The sequence below is a fragment of the Sipha flava genome, unplaced genomic scaffold (assembly GCF_003268045.1).
Source record: "Sipha flava isolate LNK unplaced genomic scaffold, YSA_version1 252_pilon_pilon, whole genome shotgun sequence".
NCBI classification, from domain to species: domain Eukaryota; kingdom Metazoa; phylum Arthropoda; class Insecta; order Hemiptera; family Aphididae; genus Sipha; species Sipha flava.
The window spans coordinates 2,102,572-2,121,550 of record NW_020272904.1 but is presented as its reverse complement, the minus strand read 5'-3'; the positions used below and the strand labels follow the sequence as shown (position 1 = coordinate 2,121,550).

The following is an 18,979-nucleotide window of genomic DNA, read 5'->3' as shown; positions in this document are numbered from 1 at the left end:
GCAGTAGCGCTGGTGGTGGTGGTAAACGGGTGCCGCAGTGCGACCGAGAAAGGCGGACTCGAATACCCCGCGCCACACCGGACACAGAAAATCGCAGCCACCCCAAATGTTAAACGGACTTCATGAGTCGGATCTACGAACGCGAATCAGAGACTGCAGTTAAAAGAAAACGAATCTTTTGAATTTCCGCTTCCAAAATGTTCGTTTATAATCGAATAACATCTACGTCGATAACCGTTGGCTAACCCGTTCACTCCATCTCGCTCTTACTCGTACCGCAACCACTTGGTCCGTCGCACTCTGTACACCGTAGGCGGTCTTTGCTTGTATTTGTTCAGTTCGCGTGATAATAAGATAAATCGACTGATAGTGTGGGGAACACTGTTTCATTGTGTTTTGAATTCGCCGAGTTTCCCTTGGAACCACGCATTCGCCGGCCAAACGTGATCCAATATTTCTTTTGCATTTTCGTTTGTTGTAAATAATATCTACTAAAACGGTTACCGGTAGCCGACATTTATATAGATACATCGTACATATCTTCCAGTCGGTATGACCTCCGGCTCAAGCGATAAATGCTTAACGTTTTTATACGTTATCAGTATTCCAGCATAACATGTGGATTTCGGTCCACGGGTACTTGAGCAATTTACGCCGGTTCAGCAGTATTTGACAATTGTGAGTTTAGTGCTAATACCAACAGTAACTGCATCCCGAAAATTTTACTTCATGATGAGTCCGAATCATGGTAAGTATTTTTTTCCTTTTATTCATTTAATTTTCACCTAGTACCTTTTCACTACTATATAAGTACAATTTTTAGATTGATAGACTTAAAACCAAGAATTCTTAACTATTATTTTATTTTTAACTTCATATATAAATATTTATTCAATTCATAATAAAATTCTATATATTTTCATATTCTTTTATTAATTTTCTATTATAATATAAACATGAAATTATCCATTTATAACCAGTTAAAAAAATTGATCATTTACACATCTATCTTGCACAGATGCATTCCAATTCTATTATTTTTAATTTATCATTTAATATTCTAATGAATGAAACAGCCAATAATTTGTTTACAATTACAATATTTAGGATCACTACCTTTTCTATTATTATAATGAAAGCTATAAAACAAATTAACTGAATAAAATGATACACATCAGTTAGGTACTATATAAATGCTTTTCTAAATGTTAAGATTCACTAATAATCACGTTTTATTTTATATAAAGTTTTTTTTTCTACAGTTCAACATGAATTCATTAATTTATATATTAACTATAATGTATTTTAAGTATTTTTAACTAACCTTTTAATGCTCATTTTTATGTTTAGAATATAGTAGAATTTAAAAAAATAACATTTGGAATTGTGTCTTCTTGTATAAATATTTAATTTATTTTGTAGGTACATTATTATCACATTGTAAATCAACATCTTATCTTCAGAAAAACAGTGTGAAAAGATCAATATTTGCTAGTGGAACAGACTGTGATGTAGCAAACAATGATATAAGCTGTAAGTAATTAAACTTACTTTGTATATAGGTACTGATTTAAACTTAAAAAAATATAAATCAAATAATTTATTTTAGTGTCATAATATATGTATATATATTTATATATATATATTTAATTTTCAGTTAAAAGAAAAAAAATTGATGTTAATTCTCAAATAGATATTAATCATGCTATCCAGACCACATCTAATGGTTATATGACAAGAAATAGATTAAAAAAAGAATTAACAAGTAAACTAAATTGCAATTTTTTTTTTATTTATAAATAGTGATGGCATAAATTATTTTTGTTTCATTTTCCCCTCTACAATTTTGTTTGTCCTACCCGATTTAGTTTAACTACAGGTCTACATCTATCCTTACACCAATTCCAATAATTTTCAATAATTGTTTTCATTTTTATCCTCTTCTCCTTTTTACTTTTATTTTAATAACAATTCCTGTCTCATTTCTATTATATTATATTCAAAATTTAATTATTAAATATTTTCAACCTATTCTTTTTTATTTAATCTAAGATTGATGTGTATGCATAAATATGAATGATTAAATACTTTATAACACATGTAAATTTGAATTTATTTGCTCTACCACTATTTGTAAATATAGTAGAAAAACCGCTTATTAGGATCACTTTTGGATTCATGTGAAATGTGTTAATTAACCGAATGTTTTTAATAAGCGATTTGTTTTATTTATTATAAAAAAAATGTATATGCTGAGTAAAATATGCGTTTATCGTTGTATGCTGTTTTTCGTCAAGTAACTAGATGATTATACTTTCGTAAGAATAATGTCGCCCAAAGCCCTTTCTGTTTACACGGTGATCTCCAGACTACTCTCCTAAGAACATATAGCTTCTACAATTTCTTTACTTCATGGGAATACTTCTTTTTTTTCTTTTTCATCGTCAATGAAAGCATGTTAAATTGTTTGAGGATTCAAAACTGCATTACAGATTTCTTGTGTTGAAACTCCTGCAATTTCAAAGTGTGAGTCCACATTAATCCAATCTTTGTATACTTCCAAGAGTTTGACTGGTTTTCTTCATAACGAAATAAGATAAAGTACATTGTTATTACAATTCATTTTTAGATGACCTTTGCTCTTATTGTTTCAAATAACCAATGTGTTGTCTCAATAATCCAATTGATTTACATTGTTTTAACATACGGCCGATCCATCCCTAAAAATTTTGTTTCAATAACGCGATTGTATCAATAATCCATGTCCCTAACAAGCGGCGTCTACTTATATAATAAATATAGACAGTTATAAAAGTCAACTTTCTTTTTTTTTACTTCAATCAATCTTTAATTTTTAGAAGATAATGAAAGTGACTTAAATGTCAAAAAAACAAAATCAAAAGCTGATATATCAACGAATAATTCTAGAAAAAGTAAGTACTTGTTTAAATTATTTATTTTACTGTTAATTATTTGAAAAAATTTTTCGCTATATACAATCAATTATGTTGAATATAGTCTTAGTATCTCAAATACATTGGTAGTATTTACTAACCAATTTTATTTATTCTACTTAATCCATGTTTACTTAAAAAAAATGTATATTATATGATATTATTTCAAGAATATGCATATATTATAAATAAATAACTGCTCAAATGGTAATGAATTTAGAAAATTAAAGGCTTAATAAGCTGAAAGCCATTAGAGATTAATAATTAAATAATTATTTCTTTTTGACCTTTTTTTTATATACTAGTAGACTGTATAATTTTATTTATTGTTTTTAGTAAAAAATAAAAAAAAATCAGCAACGACAGCTTTTAAAAGAAAATTGGATCTTGGTTATGGTATGTATGATTATTTTCTTTTGTTTTTTAAATGAAAACTGAAAACATTTCTGATTTTAACCTCTTTTACCTATATTTTTGAAAATATATAATTTTGTGTTTTATTATTTGAACTTGTTGCAAATTAATCGTTACCAAACATTTCTTAACTCTTATGATTATTTTCTAACCTTATAGTAAAAAGTCAGAAGATTTAGCTCACCCAATTTTTATTATGAACAGAGGAACTTTGTATTGGAAAGATTAATGTTCTAAAATTGTTGTTTTAAAATTTTTAATATTTGATTATTATGCTTATTTTACAAAAAAAAAAAAATTGTTATAATAAGGATAGCGGCTCTTACAGTATTGAGTCCATTGGGAAGTTTCCTGATAGACCAGTCTGCCTCTGGTGCTGGGTTTGTTTTTCATCTTTTCAAATTTTTCGATTAAATTTGAAGCGAATTCAGAAACTATCAAGTGAAATTAGAGCGTACCTATTTTCGGAAACTTAATATGTTGGTTTCTAATCGTTTTTGATGAGGTGGAGCTTAACGAAAGAAGTAATGAGAGTTTAAGTTTGTATGATTTTTTTATTGATTTTGACTTGGCATTCAGAACAGGAGCAGTGCGTTATCGGAAACTTTGAAATTATATATCTGCAATTATTATAACACGAAAAAATAATAAATAATTAAATATGTTGAAAAATGATTTTGAAGTATAACTGGTTGTCAGTTATATTTTCTTTATACGCATGCGTGTGTCTATACTACGCACGAATCAATATACATACTAAGTTCAACTTACGTTCTGAGTTATTCTTGAATTGACGATAGTGACGGACGACGTGATGGCAATAAAATTAATTATGATATAGTGATCGAGAAACGGATGAGATTGAACCACCGGGAAACCAATCTCAGAATTGATTTTTGAATATACTAGAAGTAGTATATTCTAAAATCATGGTCACTGGACAACACGTTAATACATTATTCATTACGTAAATTTGTGTGGTGCATCGTTAATTTACCGCGTTTTCGATTTAATATTTAAATTATGACATCAAAACACTGTAGGTTAGATGTATTATTGGACAAAAATTGTTCACTCGTTAACGAATGATAAAGTTAAAAACAAAAAATCTACTTCATATTTATCAGTCGAATATAAAGACGGAAAATTTACTCGTTAATGTCAAAGTAGTTGGTAATTCCATTAATTAGTACCTCATTCTAACGTAATATTGTATAAGAAACCATTAGTTTTCTTAGTAGTTTAAATCAATTAAATGTTGAAGTAAAATTCACAAATTCACTCAATAGTTAATTTTTTCCATACATTTTATTCATGCATTGCTACTAATTCAGTAGAGTCGTTTTGATTTTAGCCCATACCTGAATAATCGCCATGTATACGGTTCGTTTTAGAATTGATTGTGAGTTTGGCTTTAACTAAAATTGGGTGTCCGGGCTGGGGAGATCGAATGTGTTTTGACGATAAGCGTAATTATATGCTTATTGATTGTATGGAAACAACAGTTATGTAACGAATGAATTACTATAAAGTAATTAAATTTATCTATGTTTGCCGTTTATAAGACTGGATGTTAGTTGGATTTTTAGAGTAAGAGGGACAGCGTGAACTGATTTTATCATCGACTTTTACGGTACTTAAGGTTGAATTATAGTAGAAACTTAAAAAAAAACCGAGTAATTTGTATGCACGTATGTTATGGACGGCGGACGCAGCTAGAATATTGTATTAAGTTCAGGGGGTGCAATACCCCCCCTCTACGAATGGCCCAGTTATATGAACGGCATTCATGAACAAATTAAATAACATTAGTATTGTTGAATTTTGCTGAAAGTAATTGGAAAATTTGTATATTTATAACCCATTCCCGTCATAATTTTCTAATGCTTGCCCTGATTAAGTTCCAAAATTATGCTTGAAAAAAATGAATATTTATTTATGTTTTAGTTTTCACTTGTGATATTTTATCGCAATGTCCTGAACATCATCAAGCCACTCAGAATAAAAAAAATACACCATCATTATTTGAATCAGATTCAGAATCAGAAGTTGATTATTTTCAAATTAATAATATTAAAAATGAAGTTGAATCTAAGTCAATGAGTATTTTTGAATCGGAATTAAATTGTCCAACATTGCTCAAAAGTAATTCAAACTAAATTATTATTTAATTTTTTTTTTTTATATATGTTCATGTTAATGTTCTATTTATTTTAGATTCTGGTTTAAAAACTTATTTCAACAAAAAATCATATTTTAACAAAAAGCTAAATATAACTCGTAAGTTTCCATTTAAAAACTGTTGATATTTATTAAGTTTGATTTAAAAAATATTTTATGACTAAGAAATTCATTAAACTTTATCTAACATAATTATTTTACTATATTTATGATGAAAAACGTTTTTATGTTATATTTTATTTTTATACATATCGGTGCATTTAAATTATTATAAATGATATTTTACCCTAGTTGTGTCCACGGTTTTTGCACAAGTCCTCAATTGTATCAAGTAAATTTCATCTTATGTAGTTTTTATCTCACCCAAATTAGTTATCACCAAATTCGATTCTTCCAAATTGTTTGAACATTTTTTGGAGAACAAATTTGTATCCATTAATACAATATTATTGTTTATTTTTTTTCCCCTGGACACTAATTATTTTATGATATTCCATTATTATATTATTGCAAAACTGAAATAAAAAATATTATCATTGAATATAAATACCATAATATTATAATAGTATTTATAATCAATGGTATTATATACAATTGTATGTTAAATGATTTAAGTGAATTTCCCAGTGAAACTGATTCTAACTAATCAAGATAATGTATAAGCTTATCTAATATAGAAAAAAAAACTAGAAAATAGTGTACAATTCTATACTACAATTTGTTTATATATTTAATAATTAAATCAAAATTTTGCAAATTATTATTATTTTTAGCTCCAAAAGTGGTTAAAACTAACTATAAAATTGAAAGTTCTTCAAATTTATCTAATCAAATTATCAAATTTAATGAGAACATGGATGATTTGTCAGAATTATCAAGTAATTATTATCTATTTTTTAATATTATAATAATAAAATACTTGTAATGTAGATTATATTACTATTGTTCCGTAAATACAATGACACATTAACTAGTATTTTTCTTATCTGTTATGACTATTATTTTAAATTTAATATCGCATTATTGAAATAAAAATAATCATTTCTTATTATGCTGTGCAACATATTTTATTACATTTATATATTTATAGATCTTAATACAATGAACTCTATAAAAAAAAATAGTAATGATGAAGAAGCTATGGTTGTTACTGAAGAGTTTATTAGACATTTGGAGCAAGAATTCTGTATGGAAAATACTTACTGTAAACAAGGTAGTATTAATTTAGTTAATTTTACTTAAGTTTAAATATTTTATTCTCATTTAAATCTCAATTTAAGAGATAATCTGAAATTGTTTTTTAATGATTGTTTAGTATTTTATAAATAAAATAGTTGACTTCTCAGTAATATAATATATAGAAATACCTCTATGAATGTATTATTATTATTATATATCCCAAGGCTTGTAAGGTGGTATGTTGACAACCAAATGTAAGTCAATATCAAAAAAATATTACTGATGTTGCGTAATGATTAGAAGTATTTAAACATAGGATATTTTTATTATAACAGACATAGTATTTTGATTTTACTTTTGAGACTTCATTATTTATCTTTAATTTTTTTTAACTAAACTTCATTTTCTAAATTGTATTATTGTTTAATATTAAAAGTTTGAATAATGTGTCAAATATAATCATAAGACTTCATATGAAGTTGTAAGTCTTTAAACATATTACATTGTATTATATATGTATTTGGAACTCAAAAAACATCTCATGGTGAATATGTTAATGACTCTTATGTTTCTCATATAGAAAAAAGTGAAGAAAATAAAGTAAAATCATACAAATCTGAATTATCATCTTCAAATTTTATAAGTAAGTAATTATAATTTTAAAAATATAATTGACAAATATAACTAATTGTGCTATTATATCTGGAGGCTAATTAGTTTTTTAGATATTTGTTTATCATTTTCAAGTAAATGTTATGTTACTAGTTTATGTTTAATGATTTAATTGTTGAAGAACAATACTTTGTTTTATGTTTCAATGGTAAAATAATCTAGAACTTTAATGTTGATTTTTCTATTAATTTTTAAGTGTGTTTAAAATTATAAAAAACAAAATCAGAAAAAAATGAAACTATGATATTTTTTACTTTCAGAGCAATATATTTCTAAATTTCAAGTACTATAAAGTATGATTGAAAGTCGTTAATTTAATGTAGTTAACAAAATACTTATTTTCTTTTAGAAAACCTCTAATTATTGTCTTTATACTTTTTATAAGTGCATACTTGTCCACTGAGATATCTATTATTACAATTTAATATTATTACACTTAAAATAATTTAACTTGCTATAAAATATTAATTATATAAAATGCAATTTAACATTAATATAAAAATTCAATGTTTTAACAAACCAAAATAATATATTTGTGACAGATAATATTGTTGGTGATGAATGCAGTAAAAGTTCTTCATTAGAACAAAATATTGATTTAAATGAATTAGTTGATTCTAAATCATTATCATTTGAAACTTCTGGTGAGTTATGAAATGTTGTTCAAATATTTTTTATCTTAGATCAAGATAATTTTAGCTTTAATTACTTAGAATGACATTAATAATGAATTGTATTTAATTATTTTTATTTAGGAGTTACTGAACATAATTTGTCAAGTATTTTCGACATTCCAATAATAAATAATACATTAATAAAAAAAGGAGCAAATTTGAATCTTAATGGTAATAATGAAAATTGCATTCCTTATCAGACTTCTAGAACTCCTATGAAAAATATTGAAGTACATAATATACTGTCAAATAATTTTGAAAATGGAGCCTCTGGTTAGAATTTTTTATATACTTTGATTATAAGAGTAAAATCTCACATTTCTTAATTATTAAAAGTTATTGAGAATGAATATAATTTAAATAAATTATATGATAATGTTTTAGATCAATCAATAGATAATCATTTGGTACCTGAAAAAAAAATATTTCATATTTCCCAAATCAATGAACTCCAAGCATTAAAGTTATCAAATGTTACTACCCATGAAAATAAAAATGATGGGAAAAGGAAATTTGAAACTCTCATCAGTGGAACCAAAAATGATGATGTGAATTGTATGATTAAAAATTCTTTAAAAAAGTCAAAAAGTAAGACTGTTTTACATTTTAAAAAACTATACATATGAATTGATACTGAACAGTTACTACACAATTTTTCATTATTATTAGATTTTTTTTTTATAATTTTCTTTTTAGGTTGTTTAATTTTTTTGTTTCAGATGAAAAATTTGATTCCATGTGTCATTGTAAAAATTATTATAGTTTTAATAGAAATGCCAATAAAATATTGACATCTAAAATAAACCATTTTGTATTTAATACTAATGCAGAAAAATATCGTCAGAAAGTATTACATCAAAAGTATTTGGAAGCTAATATTTTAAAAATGCTTATAAATGAAGACAATAAAAATATTATTAAATTAGAAAAACTTACACCACTATCCAATTCTATTTTAAATAATATGAACTATGAAAAAAAAATCCATGTAAATGATAATGATCATATTGAGACTAATATTTTAAATATGCTTAAGGATGTCTATGTAGATTTTGAATATGTATCTGAATATTGTGAAGATAACAAAGATGGTAATATTATTGAAATTAAAAAAATACCTGTTCTTCATTTGTTATATGATTTATTTCAGATACTTCATTTGAATTACAATTAATTGACAAAAATGTCCATACTTCTAAAAATAAACCAATAGGTATGTTGTACTTAGCTAAAAGTAAAGTATTCCATACATTTTTTTGTGTAAATAATTTACTAATTTTATTTATTTTTCAGAGAATAATATTACTTCAAAAAATGAACCTACTCTTACTATTATGCCTTATGAAGAAAATTATCTGGATTCTGGTGAAAAAAATAATTGTTAGTTTAAATTTCATTACTACAAACTATTTTTATGATTAGTAAAATCGTTTTTGATTTTTTTAATTTTTTTGAGTATTATTTCATAAAAAAAAAAATTGAACATGCTAATTTTAAATCTCATAATAAAAAAATAGTTGATTTTAGTAAAAACAAAAATAGTATGTTGTACATATAGTATAGGTTTTTAGATTTCAGCAAATTCTTTTTTGTTTTTTAATATATTTCTGTAACAGTAAAAATACATTTTCTAGGTTATAATGATGATACATCAAATATTACAACAGTGAATATGCCTCCTGTTCTTTTAACTCCTTATGAAGAAATTAATGTAGATTCTGGTGAACAAAAAAATAGTATGTATAATATTTATAGCTATGAAATATTTGGTGTGTTTAAATTTAAATTATTTATTTAGGTGAAACATTAAATAATACAAAACCAATTAAATCTGATAATTTCAAATCTTGTCTTGAGAGTAATGAAAAATGTTCTAAAAACCAAACTAGTAAGTTATATATTTTTGTGCTTTATAAATTATTATAGTTACATGAATCCATTTTCTAGATAATCACGATAATTCATCAAATATTACAACATTGAATATACCTCCTGTTCATATAGTTCCTTATGAAGAAATTAATTTAGATTTTGGTAAACAAAAAAATAGTAAGTATAACATTTATAGCTATGAATTTAATAATTATTTAGTTTAAGAAATTTAACATTAAAAAAAACAAATAAATCTGATAATTTCATAAACATTGTCATGAAAATAATGTTAAATTTGTTAAAAATTAAATTAGTCATACATTAAAAAAATTGTGTTTATTTGTACTCTGATTAATAATTGCGTGTATAATATGGTACCAAAAAAGTACAACGCTAGGTAAAGCTTTGTCTTATTAGTTAATGTTAGGATTTACTATAAGTACTTGATGAAGACTGAAAATCATTATATTGAAAGCTTTTATTAGATTTTAAATTCAATATTCAAAAATAAGAACTTAAGTTATTTTTTTATGTAACTTATTTTTGCTTTACACCTTTTAAATATTTATATAATATTAATATCAGGTGTTTTATAAGAATATTACTAGAATCCTTATTCTTCTTTTATCATGTAGTCGACAACTTATCGGATTCCTTCACCATTCCAGTATCCGACAGTTTCCCTTCTTCGTTTTGTTATACAACCCATTAAATCTACGATCCACAATTCTATATGGGGCTCTATGAAACTGCAATATATGGTCGTCTGTCCTGACCTGTCCGCACCTACATAGTTGGTCTTCCTGAATACCCCATCTCACCAAAGTACTGCTAGTCCTAGCATCGCTTACCCTTAATCGGTTTAACGTTCTCCATAGTGCATATGAGAGGTCATTTCCAGTAGGAAGACTTTCTTTTTTGGGAAACACCGTAAAAGGAAATTCTCTTTACCATAATCTAGTCCGCTATTTCTGAGGTGGAACGCTCAGTGGTCCGCAATTGTTTAAAAAACTTTTTCTTGAACGCAAGCGTTTTGGTGGTGGATCTGTCCGTACACGGAATGGCGCCCATCCGTTTCTTTCCTCGTCTTTTCAACCATTGCGCTTACTTTCCGTCGAATATGTGGTGGGGCAATTCTGCTCAGACTGTATAATTTATCAATGTTCGTTGGTCGAAGACACCCAGTGATCATACGGACAGTTTCATTGAGGGCCATATCTACTCTCTTTGAGTGTGTTGATTCTTCTCAGATCGGACTCGCATACTCCCCCGCCGAGAAACATAGAGCTAGCGCAGACGTATGGAGTACCTTCGCGTCAGCTCTCCATTTACTACCAATGAGCTTCTGTATAATGTTATTCCTGGCTTCTACCTTTGCTCGGGTTTTATACAGTGCATTTTGTATATAAGATTTCGATTCAAATAAACTCCCAGATATTTATGGTTGTCACTGCGTTGTAGTATTTCATTATTCCAGTTGATATGCAGGTTTCTTTTTGCTTCTCGGTTCTTTTGGTAGTATATAGTTAGGGTATCTTTTAGGGTATCTTCCAGTCTTTCTTCGATTTCTTCAAAATTCTTTTCTTATGTCATTAATGCCAGATCGTCTGCGTATATAAAATGTCGTGTTACTGTTCCTATCGATTGGTCGTTCGTGTAGATGTTGAACAACATTGGTGCTAATACGCTCCCTTGAGGAAGGCCGTTTTTTTGTTTTCACCATTCGCTTTTCTTGCCGTTTAGTGTTATATAAAACCGTCTATCCTTCAGCAACATTCCTATAATTTCTGTTAGACAATAATCTTTCGTCATCTCGTAAATTTTCTTTCTAAGCATTATATGGTTCACCGTATCATAGGCAGCCGTGAGATCTACAAAGACTGCCCCAGTTATTTCCCCTTTTTCAAAACCGTCCTCGATATGTTGCGTGATATTTAGTACTTGAATTGTGCATGATTTTCCCGCTCTGAAACCAGCTTATTCGTGGTTAAACCTGCTCTCAACGAGATTTGTTATTTTGTTTATAACAAGTCTTTCAAACAGTTTATATAGGTGGCACAGAAGTGAAATTGGTCTGTAACTTTTTTTTGCTTCTGTCGGATCTTTTTACCAGGTTTAAGCTATGCTATAGCATGCGATTCTCTCCATTTTTTTCGATATTCTACTCATTTTGATGCAGTTTCCGAATAGTGTTGTGATCCATCTCACCGTTATAGGGCCAAAATGTTTGATTTATTCATTAAGTATATCATCAACACCAGCTGTCTTCTTGTTTTTCAGACTCTTAATTGTAATTTCCACTTCCTTAATATCTAGTTCGGACGTAAATGTATTGATTTCATCACACGGGTTCCTCTTGATCTTTTTGGATTCTTTAACAGTTCGTTTTGTCTTTCCATTTAGTAAAAGTTGATGAGCCACTTCGTTTGCCGTAACATTCGTATATACAAATCCGTTGTTCTTTTCGCTGTTTAGTTTCTTAAGGAGGTGCCAGGCCTTATTACTATTTTGTGCCATATTTATTTCTTCTACTGTTTTCTGCCATTCTTTCCTTCTTTCCTTCGAAATATTTGTCAAAAGGGTCTCTTATTTGAATAGTTTCATCGTCAAATGGATTGTTTTCATATCTTACTGTAAATTCATCGAGGGTCTTCTGTAGCTGTTTCTTCATCCCGGGTATGTAATTTTGGCGGCAACCTCTGGATATGTACTGCTTCGAGATTTTCTTTATTATTTTCACAAAATCATCGTAATGTTCCAGTGTTGGTTGGAATGTTTTAATTACCCTGTCTAGTGCCACTGCGTATTCACTCCATTTTGCTTTCTTGAAATTATACCGTCTTTTAAACGGTACCATAGTTGGACTTATTGTTGCTAAAATTTCACATATGATGGGTCGATGTTGTGTTCGAGGAATAGGATCTATTACACATTTTACGCTTAGTTGTTCAATATTTTCCCCTACAAATATGTTGTCCAGGTTATAGCCGTTTTTCCATTGTCTGTTAAAGGACTTTGGTAGTTTCAGACCATGAATGAGCATTAGTTGCTGCCCAGTCTTTGACTCTTTCACCATTATCATTCATTTCTTGGTATCCCCACTGGGCACTTTGACTGTTGAAATCTCCGATAACTATTTTTGCTTTATGTTTTTGAAAATCAACTGGCTCGTTGAACTCAAAATCTACACCAGCGGTTCCCAATTGGTGGTCCGTGGACCCCCAGGGGTCCGCGTGTTGATTTTAGGGGGTCCACGGTTGTGTTGTTCTGTAGTGCTATTTTTATTTTATTTTAGTGAAATTATTATCTTTGTAGTAATATGATATTCCAAGTATTTTTGGACTAATGAAACACGATTATTGCGAAAAAGAAATAGATAATCAATTTCATAGAAATAAATATCATTATTATCTTCAATATTACACTATTATTACTATAATTTAAAACGTGAAACCATACTGATTATTTTCTTTCCATTAACCAATAAAATATATTTCGGATATATAATTTAAAGTAAATGATTAACATTAGTATTAATTAGTAGTCTCAGTCATTACTGGTCAGCAATTAGTGCCGTGTGTCCTTTTTTATACATAGCTTACTTGGCTGATGTGTTCAAATACTTGAATACACTAAATTTGAGTTTACAAGGAATTTATGTTGATGTTTTTCACGTTGAGGATAAAATCGAAGCAACTATTAAAAAGTTTGAAATTTGGGCAATACGTGTTGAAAATAACTCTTTCAGTAACTTTCCGACATTACAAACATTTTTGGAATCTTCGTGTGAATGTCTATCACAGGAGGTAAAGAGTGAAAAATCTGAACACTTGTTGAGCATGGCCAAAATATTAAGAAAATATTTTCATCAACCTGACCCAAATAATACATGGATAAGAAATCCATTTTCCTGTGATATTGAAAAAATAGAAAATCTCTCTGAACAGGAACAAGATGAATTAATTGATTTGGTAACAAATGGAACGATGAAAAATATTTTCAACGATAAAAAAACTAATTGATTTTTGGTTAATTATTCAAAATGATCAAAAGCAACTGGCTGAGAAAGCTTTAAGACATTTGATCCCCTTTTGCACAACATATAGATGTGAACAAGCTTTTTCTACCTACTGTTACATGAAAAACAAATTTCGTAATAGACTTAATATTGACGCTGATTTAATAGTTAAAATTTCAAGCATGCAGTCGGACTTAGACGAAATTATGAACAAAAAAGAAAGATTTCACTTGTTTCATAAAGTTTGAAGGTGGTTAATCAAATAATTTTTTTTATAAATATATTATTGTAATTATTTTTTTTTTTTTTTTTTGAGAAAATTTGTTTGTACTATATTACGAAAATGTTTACAAAATTAAAAATTAAATCATATTGAAAATAAATCGTACCAATTTATTTCTCATTTTCATAATTAAATAAAATTGAAGAGTAAGTATTTACAAAAAAGGGGTCCGTGGACCAATTTAAGTTATAGCTAGGGGTCCGTGGCTTCATGCTAATTGGGAACCGCTGATCTACATTAGGTGGCTTGTATATTGATGTTATTGTAATATTGCCGATGTCAATCATATTAATTTCTATATTGTTTACACATGTACTATGGGCCGATATAACATCTATATTGTTTTTCACAAAAACTGTGCTTCCATACTTGTTGTGATGGTGTTCTGTTATCAGCCTAAGTCCATTGATAGTAAGTTTATGGTGGTGTTCGTCACGTTGGATTTCTTGTAAGCACAGTATGTCTATACTATTTGTTCTGACTATGTGTGAAATTACTGTCTCTTTCTCAGATGTGAGTCCCTCAGCATTAAAGGACATAATCGTCAAGGTTGACCCTGGTAAGGGCTGTTTCATCCCAGTGAAGGGTCTTGGTTGTCGACCTGGTTTAGAAAGATTGACCATCAGTGGGGTACGTTGTTTATCACTCTGCATCCCACTGACGTTGCTTAGGGGGCGCCCGATTGCTTAGTATCTTATATATTTCTCCATTGGTATTGTAAGTAGTTACCTGCGAAAGGAATCTTTGTAGAGGCTTATTCCGTGTCCCCTAGAATCCTTATTTTGAACTATTGAAATTATAATCTCTTAAAACTTTCAATATAAGGCACATTTAAATCATATTTAAATAAAAATATATAGAAATTAATAAGTTACATAAATTGATGAAAATTCTATAAAATATGCGCTATCCTCATAACACATTACACACTTACACAAATCAATCCAAATAAAATTATATATGAGTTATGATGGTAGCACATTAATAATTTGTATTTGTTATGTTTGTTGTATTTATCAGCTTTTACAGAAAGAAATAATAAATCCTAGCATTAAGTAGTATGATCTATCGAAAAGGCTTTTATGGTAATACATATATTATTAGCCAAGTATGATTATGCATTGCAATCAGTGTTGTAAAAAATACTTTTAAAATTTTATTTAAATATAGATACAAATACATCCATTCAGAATGTATTTCAAATACTTTTTTATCTTTCTTTTCTACTAGTCAGTAAGCCAAATTAATTTTGTAATAACTAATTTTAAAATATTATCATGTTATATTCAACTAAGTATTATTAGAAGTTTTTGTACCACCTTCTTAATTATATTATACTGAAAAATGAAAATAAATTAAAAAAAATGTAATGACTGACGACTGAATTTTCAAAAGTATTTGTATAAAAGTATTTGATTTTCAAATACAAATACGTCCAAGACAGTATTTAAAATACTTCCCAAATAATCAAATCTAAAAATATTTTAAAAATATTCTAAATACTACAAAAGTATTTAAATATATTTACTCAAATACTTTACAAGACTGATTGCAATTTTACAAAAATCTTTGAGAATTATTATTATCAATTTATTTCCATCATTATTTATGTCAGTGGTTCTCAATCTCTTCTGTTCTACACCCCCTTTGTAGACTTTCAAAAATTGCACACCTCCCAGTTTGGAAATCAGTGGTTTATTTAATGATTAAGTAAATGATATCTATCAATAATCTAAGAAATTATGTTAAATATTTAATGAATTCCGATAAACATTAAGTTATTAGCTATACAATTAAAGAGGATTATATTATGTAATACTTAAAAGGATTATCTCTAAGATTTTAATTTTTTTTTTTTACATCATATTTGAATACTCATTTTATACAAGGATCTGGTAATGATTTACTATGTCATAATATAAAATCAACCACAGATAATAAATCTTCAAGTTTGTTTAAATTACCCAGTAAAAAGGAAATTGGTAAATTAAATATTATTACAATCATAGATTTCAATAATAATTTAATATATGCTTTATTTTTTATTGATAAAGTATTTAATTATGCTTAAAATAAATTATAATAAATAATTTATAATGATACATTTTTATGACTAAGCATTTTACTGTCATTCATTTTTGTATTTTTAGCTCTGTAAGCAAATTACTTTATAACATTTAATTCTGGTACATCAATAAATTATTTAGTGTTTACTGTTTATTATTAGTACTTAGTGTTTATCTTGTATTTTGCAAATAATTATTCAACAACTCAATAGCATACTTAAAGGTATGCATACTTTTTTGAAGTAGTTGGTTATAATTAACTTATTGCCCACTTTTAATTATATAGGAATAGCTAATTCTTAATTATTAAATTATTTATTAAAAACTAATTAATTTATGTCCTTATAATTATATTTATATCAATTAATTGTGTTTATACAATTTATCTTACTGATTTACATAATTAATATATTATTGAATCAAATAAATTAATTTTTTTTCTAGATTATGATTTTCAAATTTCTACTACTGAACAAAAAGAGTTCAATAAAGATAACATTTTCTGTGAAACAAATTCTAATTTAAGTATGAATTATGTGAACAATATTGAATATAATTGTATGCATAGTAATACTGGTATGTTTTATAAGCAAATGTTTTTATTATTATTATTATTATTATTATTTTTAAATCAATTTAATTTAGATCAAACATATGATATAAAAATTGAAGATTTAAAGTATAACTCAGATATTGATATCAAACCATTCAATTTTTGTTTGACAAATAATGATCCTATTTTAATGAGTGAAAATTATGAAGGTATGTATTAATTAAAATTCAATATTTCACAATCTCATTTTTATAAATATTTTTCAGAATGTGAAAATGTAAAACCTTTCCAAAATAGATCAACAAAATGCAATATTATATCTATTCAAACTGAAATAACTTATGGTGTAAAAGAAGGAGAAAAAATCAAGTATGTATTTTAAATAGTATAGATTATTTTAATAATTAAATGTACAGTAGATTGTATATGTTTGTTTAATTTAGGTGAACCATTTAAGTGGCCATTAAAATAATTTAGTATGTTAAATTTTATTTTATTTTTTTTTTTAGTTCCTTCATCAAATGAAAACAATATTCAAGAAAATGTATTTAAATTGCCTGAACCACCTGTTTATAAAACTTTTTTTGATAAAAGTGATGTTAAGCAAAGTTCTATTAATGACCAAAACATACATACTTGTAAGTCATTTATAGTTTTTATTATTTTTTTAATTAAAAATTATGTATTTTATAATAATTTTTATAATAATTTGTTTCAATTATGGATCTAACTACTGATTCTATTTAATCATCTACAAATATATCATTTATAAAATAAAATAAATGCTGTTTATGCTTATTTAATTTAATAAAATGACCCATTTATATTTGATTTGAAATCTACGTTTAATGGTTCAATTATTGTTTGAATATAAAAATCTTTAACTTAGACATGATCATATAATAACTAAACAAATGATTTAGTGTAAATCCCATTTTTCTATGAGTTGAGTTCAAGATGTGCATTCATTTATTTTCTATTATACTACTTATTTTTTTATTTTTTAATATGAGGAAAAATGTATTTGTACTTAGCAAATGATATAATAATAATTAAGTTTTTATTAATTTAAAATTATAATGAAATTCTAAAAATTAAATTTTTTTAGTTCCTATATTGCAACATAAACTTGAGCAGTCCAATAGCAGTTTGTTTAATATTACTAACAATGATATTGAAGATTCAATGAGTAACAGTAGTTCTGATGACGATACTAGATTAAGAATTGGTAAGTAATTTAAAAGTAGTTCATATTATACATAAAATATTATATCAACAATAAAAATAGTAATGACTAACTTACATAATTAGTATACTTTCAAATAATTAATTTGGCATTTAATTAAAACAACAATCCTAGTAGAAGCCGGATGGACAACAATAATATTTATTAAAATTCGAAGAATAAAAAATACAATAAAAAGCACAGTATAAGTAATTAATTCTGCATAATATTATTAAGTTTGAATTTAAAACACTTTTAAATCTTACTAATAGTATATATTTTTATTTAGAGCTGTTTAAACATGTTTTTGTTAACCTATAAATTTCAAAAACTAACTCTTTGAAAGTTGTTTAATATTAATTTTAAATTCTTTATGTTTGAACATTAAAATGTTATGTAAAAGTTTAAATTGGTAATTTTAATTAAATTACTTTACTAAAGAACTTAAATCCTGTTTATCATTTTAGAAGATGATGAAGATAATAATGAATGCAAAGTTCATAAAAATCCAACACTCGTCTGCTCTATTGATAACTTAAAAGGTTCAATAGTAAAAGATGATTTACCTTCTATTGAACGTAATTATTGCTTATATTAATTTCATACTTCATTTTTTATAAAAACTTTTAATGTGTAAATATTTTAATTTTCAGACAATGTAACAGATATTGAATCTTGTGAAATTAAGTTGGTAGATTCAAAAAAAGAAGAGTTAAAACAGTCAACCAAAATAAAAATAGGAAATAATGATCAAAGTAAAATTTTTATCATTACTTTTCATTATTAACTTCATAGGTTTATCGGGATTTGTTAATTATTAAAAGTGCCACTCAATATTTTTCGAAAAAAAATTAATTCACAAATTTAAGTCAATTTCTCTCATATATC

The 18,979-nt window shown here is 26.4% G+C and overlaps 1 protein-coding gene across 1 annotated transcript; it reads left to right on the top strand.

Moving 5' to 3' along the window:
* The first annotated feature begins 64 nt into the window (after positions 1-64).
* On the top strand, positions 65-17,414 carry LOC112684556 (protein PF14_0175-like). Its single transcript, XM_025556129.1, has 23 exons — positions 65-748; positions 1,423-1,533; positions 1,658-1,765; positions 2,859-2,933; positions 3,291-3,350; positions 5,316-5,513; positions 5,586-5,648; positions 6,323-6,427; positions 6,640-6,762; positions 7,309-7,371; positions 7,943-8,044; positions 8,156-8,347; positions 8,459-8,662; positions 8,794-9,165; positions 9,225-9,287; positions 9,368-9,454; positions 9,709-9,810; positions 9,873-9,962; positions 10,022-10,123; positions 16,758-16,889; positions 16,959-17,075; positions 17,133-17,235; positions 17,376-17,414. The coding sequence occupies exons 1-23, from the start codon at positions 730-732 to the stop codon at positions 17,389-17,391; spliced, it is 2,607 nt and encodes an 868-aa protein (XP_025411914.1). The 5' UTR covers positions 65-729; the 3' UTR covers positions 17,392-17,414.
* The last annotated feature ends 1,565 nt before the right edge of the window (positions 17,415-18,979 follow it).